Genomic DNA, 14422 nt, shown 5'->3' on the forward strand with positions numbered 1-14422 from the left:
TTAGAAGTGCAATATAAAAACAACACAAGTTAACCGCAAAAAGGAATATTCCTGCTGATTATAAAAATATAGAAACACCTTTAACATTTTAATTGTACACTATTTTTGTAAAAGCGGTTAAAAATGTGTCATCTTAATTTATTGTATTTTTTTGTTTGTTTTATTTTCCAAGATTAAAAATCTCATAAAATTGTTAAATCATACTTTAATCAGATCAATAGGAAATTATCTCCTTTGCGCTGAACAGCATTTCAACCAATGAAATTTTTCACATCATGCATTTTCTACTCATCACAAAATAGAGGAAGTGCAAAATCCAAAGAATGTAAAAAATACTTTACCTCTGTAACCATCTTTCAAGAAAGATAATAATAAATTTCCTCATATTTATCTATCTTTCACTTCTGTGGTTCAAAAATTAGTTTATGACAGAAATATACAGAATGATAGATTTTTAGACAGGACAAAAACAATATGTCCTCCGATCTTGGGACAAGAGAGAAATAAGACCCGATAGAGTAATGGGGAATAATGTTTAATATATGTAATGCTGATATTGACAGTGAATTGTAAATGTTAATAATCCCATGGCCAGAGCTGTGTGTTGTCACAAACAAACGTAATAGGAGGAATTAAATCTACGTCTTGAGAATTTATCAAATTACTGATTTTCCAGTTACTAGACAGCGCATCTCGGTAAGAAAGCCGGAACATTTTAGGCAAGGCAGCTGATACCTTAAAAACTGCTGAACAGGACTTGTAAACTGTTTTTCCTTCCAGTGATTTCGTACAGAGAGCTCGACAAGGCCGTCCACAGGAGTCGTACGCAGTAAATAAAACCTCTCCTCCGCCATAATCAGGGTTCTTTATCCCAATGGCGGTATCCATTACAGAAAAAGGTTGTCTTTCGTCTAGGATGACGAATTCTTTATATGTTCCAACGTAGTTTAAACCATTAGAGGTAACAAACACTTTAAACGCTCCTGAATTCACACCATGGCAAGAACTCTGTAAGGCTTTAAGTGCAATGTTAGGATGGAGAGTAGGGTCGTTACCATCGATGTTTAAAGATCTATTGTAGAAAACACGGACTGGTACATAGACCCAGCGTTTAAGATCTACTACTCCATCGATCATAAAAGTATTTGTAAACGATCGTTGGAGGGCAGAGACTGTTCGTAAACTGTCATCAAGGGATGTATTGTTCTGATGTTTCTGAGATACATCACGCCGTCTTCTTGTCGTTCCAGCTCTTGCTTGAACACTTGCAGCGAGAAGTTGAGGTGAAGCTGGAACACTTCCGATTGTATCGGGACGATTACGGCTATCTGTAAACGGTGAAGATCGAAATCTTGCACCTCCAGGTATAGGTCCACGGGCCTGAGCACGGACACGCGATTCTGTTGGAACATCTTGACTTGCAGGAGCTTGGCCTGGCTGACTGGCCATACCAAAGCCGCCTCCTGCAGGCATCATCGACGTCGGACGAGCACGGGACACGCAAACAAATCTTACTTGGTCACAGAACAAATGGGGACTACGATTGCATCGATTTTGACAAGTTGGTAAGGGCTCGTATCTTACCAAATTTGCTATAAATCTAGATAAACCTTCAATATTTCTCAGTGGTTGAGCGTAGGGCCTGAAATCTATTAAGTCATTGGCAGCATGTCCAGGAGGGGTCATGGTTGGATAATCCATAATCGGATTAATTCCAGAACGAAGTTGTTGTTGTCTGAATATTTCATAAACGTGGTCAATAAATGCATGATGATTGAAAAATATTGGATCATACGCAGCAGTGTTGGTGAGTGATAAATGCCCTCCTACCCACACATGAGGACCATTATGATGGCCTTCCAAGCTGAAAACGTACTCCGCACCTTGTTTTGGTTCCACTATTTCCTCGTATCTTCGACGACTCAACACAGCAGCGAGACCTTCTTTAGTAAAGAGAGAACTGTCACCTAAAAAGAACATTGATTTTGAAATTGAACACGAAAATTGTCTTTAAAAATAGTCTTTACTACACCTTTATCTTACATGCTATATGTAGAGTTTATTAAACATAAACTTATTTTTAATTAAGGGGACGAAGGACACATGGTCACATGACTCAGTTTAACTACGTCATAGTCTCCGATACTTTAAGTTCAAAACCTGATTTAAACCATCAGTACATGTATAATTTTCAAACAATTTGTTTTACTTCAACGTCTTATATAAAAATATCTAAATAAAATTAATTTTTTTGTAAATATTAATCAATTACGGAATATATTGATCCAACCTTCTGTTTCCCTACACTGTGCGTCCAACAAGTCGGTGACGTCATACACGATCTCTTAGTACAGCAAGATCATATTCGATGAATACACTGGCAGTATTATTATGTAAAAACAGGTCATAATCAGTATATGATGATTTATTTTGAGAAAGGGGAACTCAAAAATAATTTTTGCCAGGCTGATGACAGAAATCTTATGTAGATGTATCTTATTTTGCTTATTCAGCTTACGTGTGACGTCATAGTTGGTTTTTCCCGTACTCAAGAAATGTAAACATGACACGTTTTTGTCATGCTTTTGTCTTGTTTAAGGATGTCCTGTGCAATATTGAGGTCAGCTTCACCATTCGATATTTTTACAGTTAATCAATAAAATGAAGGACTTGCATTTCAACGTAAATTTTTAAATATTGAATGATATAATTTTTTGCAAATGAAGTTTTTTGTTGAAGAAGTTGTCTTAAAAAGTATGTAATTTTCCATACCCAGATGCAGTTTTACAGAAGAAACTTGTTTTTTTTTTTCGAATTTAAACCCTATCGATACTCTGAAATATTTTAAAAGATACATGACCACTGACATATTTTTTGTCTATGCTTAAAAAATCCCATCATGGACAAAGTAATGGGCCCGGAATCATGATAAATCAAAACTCCACTTAGACACTGTAGGGCATTGCATGTATTTGTCTATCAATATCTTCAAAACAAGGTAAGAAACCTAATGATAAAACTGCTTTAAGATATGTGGGACATGCTAAATTAGAAATAAACAAAATATGAAAAATATTAAATGACAAGAATTTTTTTCAGCCCAAGGTCCTTCTTCCCCTCAAATAAAAATTATTCCAAATTTGACAGAATGTATCAGATTCTCTTCGAAATCCTTTCAGTGAGGGCTTGTGCAGAAAATGCAATACATAAGTATAAAAATAAAGATAAATAAGATAAGGCCAAACAAAAAAATATGCTTGTTTACTGTTACATGCTGAAATAAAATAGGGTTGGTAGGTAGGAATTTTTTTTTATTTTATTGAATTTTTTTATTTACAAATTCAAATGAATTCGTTGAAGTAAAAAACAGTTTCACCATTGTGTGATGCTTTACTTTTGTTTGGGCTTGCCATATGGGCGATAGACAATATCTTTCTTGCCAACTGCCTTACAGCTACCATACAAGTCAATGGTTAAACTGTTTTGTATTTCTTCTTTAATTCTATGTTGCATTGACTAACGTAGTGTTTTCCCCAGAAAAACTTTAATGCATGGGGGGAATTTTGCTGAATTGACGGCGTGCGGCGTGTCTCGGTTGAGTTACTTGTACATGTATCTGAATCTAGATTTCAGTGAAAAATACAAATGCATTACTAGAATTCATTTATAAATTTTTAAAAATTTAAATGATAAATACATTTTGAATAATTTGTCAATTTAACTTAAGAAAAAATAAACAATTGAATTCTTTTTTATAAAAATAGATCTAATTGTCATTTTTTTTGGGGGGGGGGGGTATTTTATTCTCCTCTAAAGCCACTGTCTTTTTATGTGTTGTGTTATTCTTGCTTTTTACAAACTGAATAGGCCCCTAGTGACCCCCCCTTTTTTTTTTAAATTTACTTCATTTTCTGGCTGTCCCTACTTTTACAGTCATTTTTAAACAAAAAAGGATGCACACTATGTAGCACCAATGCTTACATGTAAATATTGCGACAACATGTTTACATTGGTGTCTGAATTTTTTTTTTCAACGTAAGCTGTTGAATGTAAGTCATTGTGTATTTTTTATATGTTTAGATTAACTGAAATTAAAAAGATCTTTCTATTTGTTTTATTACTTTATATAAAGATAGAACTTTCCTGTAAATTACACAATTTAAGTCAATCACGTTTCAAAGATATTAAAATTTAAAAAATGACAGATTTATTTACTGCATTTAAATAACAGAGAGTTTAAAGTCAGTATAACTATAGAAACATGAGATTATTCAAGTTCAAAATTGGTGAAAAATCTTGATTTGAACGTAAATAACATATACCATGTTTATCTACACTCAATCTCGTATTTATATTTTTTAGCTCAGATACGCCAAATATAACTTTAAAGCACGTGCGCTTGACCGAAGTACTAGCCCATAGTTCATAGAGTAAATAAACAATGATAATGTTTATAGGACATGTTTATATTAGGCATAACTATATTTATGCTAAACATGGCTTAAAAATTATATGTTTATCCTTTTTGATGTCGGAACATAAATGCTATTTTTAGAATGACCTGGAGATGTTGGAAAAAAACCCACGTGCATTCACAAGTGTATTACTTTCATGGTGTGTATTATCTTACAGCAATTAATTATTTTTTCATGATTAATCAAATAAAAACTTAATGATTAGTAACATAACCAGTAAATTGCAATAAACATAAATTGACAGCTACATGTATTGCATCAATTACCCCGTATCGAGTTCACCACAGGTTTGTAGGATTCTAGTGATTTGAATTGTTTTATTTATAGATTGACAACTGATTAACATTCAAAGTAAATAATCTTCTTTAAAAAATGTATACCATTAATAATTCATGCATAGCGGGAAGCATAGCGGCAATGTTTGATGCATGGCGGGAGATCTTGAATGCATGGCAGTACCTCCAAGCAAAAACGGCCTGGGAAAAACACATTTGTAATAATAATTTAATCGAAAGTACTAGAAATAGTCTATTTCTAGTACTTTCAATTTTAAACCGTTGACCGATTAAGACGCATGTAAAAGTTAAACTGACCGGTGAGTGACTTCTGGATTTTTACGATGAAAAAACATTGGGGTCGGCGATTAAATATAGGGTCGGTAGGGTAACCGTAAACAAACATAGTTTTTTATTACGCCTAAAGATGCGTCTATTAATTATTTACTAATCAAGTGTCAAATCGATGAATTAAATACAGTAAGGAACTTAAAGATATTTTTTCATGCGGAAAAGGGAATTTAAAAGTTATTATCTTCATCTTTGGACTCGTACAACTTAATGCCTCCACTGTGCCACGAATTTTGATGTAGATAAATATAAATGTAAAATCCAGTTAATAAATGTTAAGAGAGTAGAATTTTGAATATTTTTTTATGTGTTAGTTTTCATAATTAAAGTATTTGCAAGCAAAAGATGAAAAGGGCCCCTGGTCATTTATCATATATTGAATTTGTTATGAGCTATTTCCACTTCATAAGTACAGTGTAAAACTATCAAAATCAATTTAAAACAAGTAAAAAGGAAATGATTTTAATGCAAAAGTTTAAAGATATTTTTTACTTTTCTGTTAATAAAGGAAAACTAAAATTAAGTTATTGAACTGTTGCTTTTCAACAAGAACAGTGATGGTCATGAAGGTCATGAAAACTATCTTTAAAAAAAAAATGATTTCTAGACCAAACAGAAAAAAATACTTCCATTTCCTTTCGTTGTAAAGGCATTCTCACGTACCTACAGGTAGCACCTTCAATTTATTACCTAGCACCTCCAACGTATTACCTAGCACCTCCAGTTACCTATGTACGTGTTGTCATGAATTGTGAATCATTCAGTGATTCTATTTTTTTTTTTGTAATTTGTACGTCTATACTGTTTCTTGGGAGACGTATCTGTTTTGAAATTTTATCCCAAAGATTTTTGGGTATTACAAATCTATAGACACATATATTTACCTGTCCCTATATTTCGTATAATTGAATCCCCAAGAATTGTTCTTAAGCTTTGGAACGGCCCAGTCATGACTTCACCATCGCCGTTTCCAAAGAACATATCACTCCATATCATTGATCTGGTGGGGTCCATCATATCGTGATCTACTGTGGAATCCCAATAGGGGATGGGGGTACCACAAGCCGTTTCCAAGCTAAAAATAACCAATGAATATGATTATGAATATGACTGTCAAGTCTCATAATGAGAGAGAGAGAGAGAGCATGTATTACTAATTTGTAAATAATAAAGTTACGAATCGTACAAACACGATTTCATTCGCGATTCATAAAGCTATATCAAAAATACGTCGTATATAAAGAAAGATATATAGATGGGCGTACAGAAGCAGGTAAATTCTGTGCCAAGGAATGAAGGCGGGGCCTCCATGGGCAGTGGCCAATACTTGTCCAGAGTGAAGAACGGCCAATGTCTGATATGTATTACGTCCTGATTGTGGAGGTTCCACGGCCTGAAAGTTAATTAAATTTATTATATTTCTTGTTCGTGTCTCTTTTATTGCTATTATTATTGATAGCAGGGAAGCGCTCCACTGACCATATTTTATGATGACAAAATATGAAAAATAAAATGAAAAATACATTTGCTATGTTTTTCTTTTTGTGTTTGCATGGTTATTCGTGTATCTTAATAAGTAAAATGAAGTCAATTCAAAAGAAGTTGCATGTTATTATACTGAAAAAAAGTTTTGTTTTTCTTTCGTGTTAACACAAATTTTTTCGGGACCTTTTTCATTGTACGCACACAAACTAATTTTCCGTTAAATTGTAAATTTTATTTATATAATTATATACACTGCACATGTATATATCTTTAATTTAAAAAATCTTTTATGGCAGAGAATGGACTACGGTACATTGTTTTAGGACATAGATGTGGGAGTCATTTTTCAGTTGGTGAATATTTAAACCTTTGAACTATTTAATACATTCGTTTTGCCATACATCAAGCAAACTGCAATTTAGCAAAAGAATATTCTTTCTGTAAAAAAACAAGACAAAAAAAAAAAACGAACTCAAAAAGAAATTCTAGTCAACAAGAAGTGTTACAAGGTGTACACGGTGATTGACAAGGAAAGTAAATCGAGTCGACCGACAAATAATGAATAATTAATTAGGAGATCTACATGAAAACAAGAAAACAAAACACCAAAAAGGGAGCAATAACTGTTCGTAATTATTATCCATCAAAGGTTCCAACTGACAAGGCCATAAAATTTGAATAATGTGCGACTTTTCTACAAGAATATTTATTTCCCCCAATTGGCATTTTGTTAGAATTTTGCTTTAAAGGAAAACAGAACTACGTGGAATAGATATAGATATAGATATAGATATATATGAGAAGAAGAGGAATATTTGAATATTGTTAAATGCACATTTTGAAAGAAAATTAAAATGTCATAGTAATTTATAATTGTGAAGGTAAAAAAATTAAATTGGAAAAGGAACACAAAGTAGATTTTAAATGTTCCTTTTTTCCCCTAAAAGCTGTTAAAAATTTTAGGGATGGCAATCGAATACAGAATTGCAAATCGGTTAACCGCATGACGTCCCGACCGATTAACCGGTTAACAGTATCAAAATATGCATTTTCTTGATATACCCCCCCCCCAAGTATCTCTATTCATAGTATACACAAGAAGAAGACTAACAAAGTCACTAGAAGTTAAATCATTCTATTTGTCTCGAGTCTTGATAAGAAAACTACATGCATATATATTTTATTTCAGTTTCAATAGACAAGTAAAAATAAAAGAAAAACACGAATCATGTCTGAGAAATCAGATATATCCAGAGCAGATGTCACATAAGTTCATTCTGCATTGTCACCATAATTAAAACTAAGTCTGAACTACATGAATGAATATACAATGTTTGTTTAGTAATTTATTCGATAGACAACTGCAAAAGACAAACATATTAACGGGGATTTAATGTCATTAAAGAATAAGATGACAGTCGGGGTAACGACATGGTGTTTTAACAGTAATTACATATAACACCTCAAACACAAAAATGACCAATTACCCCACAATCTCAATCCGAAGAACCATAATTACATGCAAGTCAGCTTGGATATGTGAGAACGTTGAATTATCAAAGTTAATGCAGAGATTTCTCTTTTTCCGAAAATGAATTATAAGAAATTTGCGTTAAAATACACAAGTTATTATTTTTTTTTCGACTAACCGATTACAGATTTTCTAACCGATTGCCATCGTTCCGACCGAGTAATCGGTTAACCGGTTACAAATTGCCATCCCTAATAATTTTATATATTATGTATAGTGACCAATACCTTGAAGATCCAGAATTTAAATATCAGTCTTTTAATTTATTCTCACCTCTCTTTGAAGTCTAAGAATGCATCGAGCGTAACGCCTGAAGGCACCCCCAGGACTCCGTACTTCCTGTCTGTATCGTCCTGGAAATCGTGCCTGTCGTTTATGGCGCCTTGATTTCATACTATGTCTCGCAACATCTCGGGCCTCATTGAAGATTTGCCGGAATAATCCATGAATGTAGTTAACGCCTTCCTTGGTAATGTTTAGGGGAGACCAAATCTTACCATCAGCAATTTGTTTATATTGGTACTGTCGGTAACAATAATTTTGAATGTTTACCGCAACCTCATCAGATGGCGTCATATTGAATGAACGGAACTCATAACATTGCTTTAGAGCGTCTGGAAACGGAGCTGGGTCCAAGAGAGCTGAGGACAATTGCACAAGTTCCAGACATATAAAAATGATCCTTGTCTTCAACCAAACCTTCATCGTTTCCTTAAATCAAATTGTATAAGAATTTTTTTTGCCACTAACTGCTGGTACTATTGAAAAAAAAATTATGGTATACATGAAATTTGCAATACAGTTATGTAAAAATTTTTCGTTATAATTCTGAAACTCGTTATTAATATACTTATTGGTGAATAGAAAAGGATAATGTTTAATTTAAAGGTGCTTGGACATAGATTTGAAGTTAATATATTCTCCAATTTTCTGTATAATTTCATGACTTATATGTTGCTATAGCATTTCATTCTAAAATTTAATAAAAATCTTATTTCATTTCGAAGTTATTGAAACTTCAAATTTCTGGACGCGTTTGATTGACACATCCGTGCACTTTCATAAATTTTAATTTTATTCTTAATACTTAAGAAAAGTGGCAATATTGTTTTGTGTTAATGAAAAATATTAAAACTATGATCCAGAAAATTCAGAGTAGAAATGTTCGAAAGCAAAACCCACTCACAGTATTGTCAGTCCGTGCTCAGTGGTGTGTGCAGACTTTAACATTTGAACACACCCGGTGAATCGTAAATATTAACAACAACAGAGCTCGTGCCTTGTTTACAAAAACAGTTTACGTTTCACGGGTGTATTCAATTTGTTAAACTCTGTACAAAACACTGAGCACGGGCTGACGATATTAGTAAGGGGGTTTGCTTTCGCACATTTCTACTCTGAATTTTCTGGATTATAGATGTATTGTTTTTTATTAATACACAACAAAATCGCTTCTTTTCTTAAATATTAAGGATAAAGATAAAATTTGTGAAAGTGCAAGGATGTGTTAATCAAACGCGTCCAGGAATTCGTAGTTCCAATAATTTCCAGATAAAAAAAAGTTTTTAATTACATTTTCGTGTGAAATGCTATTGCAATATATACATGTGTGAGTCGTGATATTATACAGAAAATTTGAGAAAATATTAACTTCAAATCTGTGTCTAAGCACCTTTGAGGCATCGATATAAAATAGAATTATACAGCAGTTTCCAATATTTTTTAAATGCATATTAAGACAATGAGATGTCAAAATTGTTATCATTGCAATTAGTTTTTAAAACAACGAAGTAATATATATATAAAATGCGAAATGCTTGCTAAGGTTACATCGATTTCTCTATTCAAAGTTTTAAAATTATACATTAATTTTTTTATTAAAATATATTAAATATATATATTAAATGAACTCTGAAGGGAATGATTATATCTAAATACTAACCTGAGTGTATTAGTCTGCAAGTGTCCTCTAAACACGGTGAAAAGTTCACAGACATTTATATACGAACACAAAGACATTTTTTGGGGAAATTCCGAATAGAAAACAATTACGGACAGTGCTAGTAAAATTCAACAGATTAGCTTCATTACACATTTGAATAACACCAATTAATCAACAATGTCCATAGTGATTATTGACCTAGCTATAATAATAAAATATATACTTAGGGAAGAGATACTAATAGGTAAACTACTAAAAATGTACACATTAAAACATGACGTCACCGCAGGAAATATTGTACGCGTTCTTTTGAAATTGTGTATCATTTTGTTACGCATTTATATTGACGATTGGGTCTTTATAAAACTGAAAGACACTGCAATGACACCAATTGCCTTCTCTTTCATTCTTTTCGCTTTTAAAATGAAAATTTTATAAAACCTCTTTCTAGCAAAGGAATTGATTTTGTTATCTAAAATCATGTTGTCTTCGACAATGTTAAAATCAAGTTGTACCAGTACAAAATATTTTAATATGATATTCCCAAATAAAACATTGATAAGATAATTTAAAAAAGAAAAAAAAACTGTATTTCAGTTTGAAATTTGGTTTTTAAATTGAACTTTTCCTTCTAATAGCAATAAGATATACTTAAATACCCCGGGATATTCAGAGGTCATTTCAGATCGGGCTCAGGTACATTAAATTCAAAATATAAGAAAATTCTGTTGTGTAAATCTGACATACCGGTATTTAAAAAAGATAGTATATACATCTTTGTTTAAATAAATGTCAGCGTCATATCTGCACAATAAACTGCTTTAACAGAGTTACAAAAAAGGAAGAAACATAAGAAAATAATGTTGTGATGACATGCTAATAATGATAAATGTATGGTGAATAATAGGTGTGACACATGAAGATAAAATAAGATAAAATGTCTAACGCTTGCGAAATAACTTTCCCCGATTTATGTTTTACAAGCAATAATAAACATCGACTTTATGTACTCTTGCGTATTTATCTAAAAATAGCGAGATACCGACATGACGAGACACCGCATTTATTCCAACATGAAAAATGTGAATACAATTTATTTTGAGAAATATTTAATTTCAAATACTATCTGTGTTTTTTAAAAAGGTAATTAGTGGAAAACACACATATAATCATTATCAACATCCTATTTCGGATATATCAAATACATCTGCGAGTGTTGTCCGTATAGTTCTTGGACAGATGCTATAATTTTCATAATAATGACCACACTGCCAAATATATACGATATTATTTTGATATAGGCCATGAATTAGTAAATATATAAAAATTTAAACAAAGCACACTATTTTACAAAAGTTACCATTAGGTTAAATAGACTGTATATGCACAGCCCATTCTGACGCTATGTTAATTTATATGATAACGTCAAAAATATGGATTTTGAATTTTTATTATGATATATATTTTCTTTATAATGTCACACTCCTGAGTGTGTGCGATAATATTTACAGATCATAACTGAGTAAATTTTAAAATGTTAAAATAAATATACAGTAATTATGAGCGTGACTAGTATTTAAATACTTTGTATACACAGGCTGCAAAGTCATTCCAACGTTGCACTAGATTTATAACAACGTCACGAATAGGGATATCTACTTTTACCTAATAACAATAATTTTCTACTTCGTGTAGTGTCTCTCAAATTGTTATATACCAATTTCAAATCAATGAAAATATATTAATAATTTCAGTTCTTTGATTGATTAGTTTGTTTCTGATATTGTTTCAACCATTATAAAACATTATTATTGGACGCTGTTCCATTCGGATGGCCGACTTCGCTTTTTCTGTCAAATCTTGACACATTTCGCGAGTTTTTTCTTAATATTTTCACTGTCCAATGAACGAATCTATAGAAATCAGGAAATGACGATTACTGCTTTATTTGAGATATATTGAAGTTTTTATTAAGTTTTAGTTTTTTTTTTTTTTATAGGAAAATCATTTTAATCCGAACAATTTATTTCAAAGTTTATGACAATTTAACCATGGGCCGCGCGCACTATCTGCGACCTTTAAAGACCGCGAGTTTTACAAAAATATTAAGGAGGCTCATTACACCACTTTTTGATGACGTACTACACAAAAAATAAACCTCCATTGTTTGGTGCGTTTTCCTCTTGAGACGAATTGTACAGGCTCCCTTATAAATATGATCTATATCTTTAAAACGCTTTAAAAATAGACTAAACATGCGGTGTTGTAAACAGTGAAAAAAAGCAACGGATTCAATATGAATCATAAACGAAGGAGGATTGTTTTTAAGGTAGTTCGCGGGTTTACTGCGTAAAAAAAATCTTACGAGAAAACATAGCCTCAAAATTTGATATAATGTTCCTAAGAATTTGCTTAAGTATATAACAAAGAGAACAACAGTGAAATCTTCGCTAAACAAGTAATGTTCAATGTCACAGAGAAAGTGGCGAGCTCTAACAATGACAACATGTATGTACATGTATGGAGGAAATTCGAGTTGAAATCTAAAACCTTGTTGAAATAAATAATAATTGACTTGCGCTATTTACAGTACTCTCGTTGATTTATATACTTGTCTTTATTCTTTATTAATCTATACTCTAGAAATGTTATCCTTATTCTGAATGTACATGTTCCTTAGTGTTTTGAGTCTGGGGGAAATAGGAAACTCTATAGATACATGTAAATAGATAACTCTTGCAAGTGGACTTTTTAAACCAAATATTTTTTTTAATTGGAATTTTCATTTCGTTATTACATTCTTCATTCAATTTGTCAATGTTATTCATTGAAATACATTCTTTGTCTATTTATGTGATTTTCTTTATTACATGTATATTATTCAAGCACAGATTAAAAAAGAAAATGACTTCTTTTTTCTTTTTTAATCTGTGCTTGAAAATACGTACAACAACAGGTGAAACATTACTGTATTCTGGTCGAGAAGATGGACAACATCATGAAGGGGTTGCAGTTATTCTCAAAAAGGGAATTGAGAAGTCTTTAATGGAATGGAAGCCAATCAACAGTAGATTGCTAACGGTACGGCTTAGAGGAAAGCAAGTCAACATGACATTATTCCAGTGTTATGCACCCACTAACGATGCAGATGAAGAACATAAAAATGCTTTTTATGAACAACTACAGCAAGAACTAGACAACACACCAGACCACGATATTAAGATCATCATGGGTGATATGAATGCTAAAGTCGGAGCAGATAATGAACTATACAATAGGGCAATGGGACGACATGGTTGTGGAAGCATGAATGAAAATGGAGAGAGACTTGTAGAGTTTTGTACCACCAACAACTATGTAATTGGAGGAACACTATTCCCCCACCAAAACATTCATAAGTTAACCTGGCACTCTCCAAACATGAGAGATAGAAATCAAATTGACCACATCATGATAAATGGAAAATGGAGACGATCATTATTGGATGTGAGGGTGAAGAGAGGTGCCGATGTTGATAGCGATCACCACCTGGTAACAACAACTATCAAACTAAAACTGCGTAGCACAGAGAGAAAGAACATGGCAAGAAAGAAATTTGATGTGGATAAACTTAAAGACATCAAGGTACGACATGAATTCAACATCATGCTCAAGAATAAGTTCGATATATTACAAAATTTGGAACCAGAGGACAACATACATGTAACATCAATCGGCAAAAAGTGGGAAAAAATTAGCAACATCTACACTGAAACTGGTGAGAAATGTATTGGTTATAGGCAGAAGCATAGGAGTAAAGACTGGATAATGCCTAGAACGTGGAAAATGATTGACTCAAGAAGAGATGCCAAAAAGAAAGTAAATGAGGCCAAATCTCTGAGACTTAAAGAGAGACATCAAAGGGAATACAGTGAAATAGAGAAGGAAGTGAAAAAGGCTCTACGTGCAGACAAGAGAGCACACATAGATGACCTAGCAACAAAAGCAGAAGAGGCAGCCAACAGAGGAGAACAAGGAAACCTTTACAAAATAACCAAGGCACTGAGTGGCAGGAATAGACCATCTCCCAATCTACCTGTCAAGGACAAAACAGGAAAGTTGCTGTCATCAGAACAAGAGATGGAGGAACGATGGACAGAGCATTTTAAGGAAATCTTAAACAGACCACCTCCAACTCATAAACCTGACATCAGTTATCCAGCAAATGACCTAAATATAAGCATTGAACCTCCACAAATTCCAGAAATTGTCTCTGCAATACAAAGTCTAAAAAATGGAAAAGCCCCTGGATATGACAACTTAAATGCTGAATTGTTCCAAACAGATCCACTTCTTACAGCCACAATCTTACAGCCAATTTTCC

The 14422-nt window shown here is 32.7% G+C and overlaps 1 protein-coding gene across 1 annotated transcript; it reads right to left on the bottom strand.

Annotated features, from left to right (window-relative positions):
* Window positions 1-576: 576 nt before the first annotated feature.
* Window positions 577-8822, bottom strand: LOC133171981 (tyrosinase-like protein 1). Its single transcript, XM_061306774.1, has 4 exons — window positions 8391-8822; window positions 6367-6494; window positions 5986-6176; window positions 577-1967 (listed from the first exon to the last, which is right to left on the bottom strand). Exons 1-4 carry the CDS (start codon window positions 8820-8822, stop codon window positions 577-579), a joined length of 2142 nt encoding a protein of 713 aa, XP_061162758.1.
* Between the last annotated feature and the right edge of the window lie 5600 nt (window positions 8823-14422).

The sequence above is a fragment of the Saccostrea echinata genome, unplaced genomic scaffold, assembly GCF_033153115.1.
Source record: "Saccostrea echinata isolate AGI-Se365-2 ecotype Australia unplaced genomic scaffold, CSIRO_AGI_Sech_v1 ptg000054l, whole genome shotgun sequence".
NCBI lineage: Eukaryota > Metazoa > Mollusca > Bivalvia > Ostreida > Ostreidae > Saccostrea > Saccostrea echinata.

Coding starts and splice junctions, on each gene's coding strand:
- LOC133171981 (XM_061306774.1), bottom strand. CDS start 8,822: ATGAAGGTTTGGTTGAAGACAAGGATCATTTTTATATGTCTGGAACTT. Junction 6,177..6,366: donor CACAGAATTTACCTGCTTCT/GTACGCCCATCT, acceptor GGTTATTTTTAG/CTTGGAAACGGCTTGTGGTA. Junction 1,968..5,985: donor TATACGAAATATAGGGACAG/GTAAATATATGT, acceptor TGTTCTTTTTAG/GTGACAGTTCTCTCTTTACT.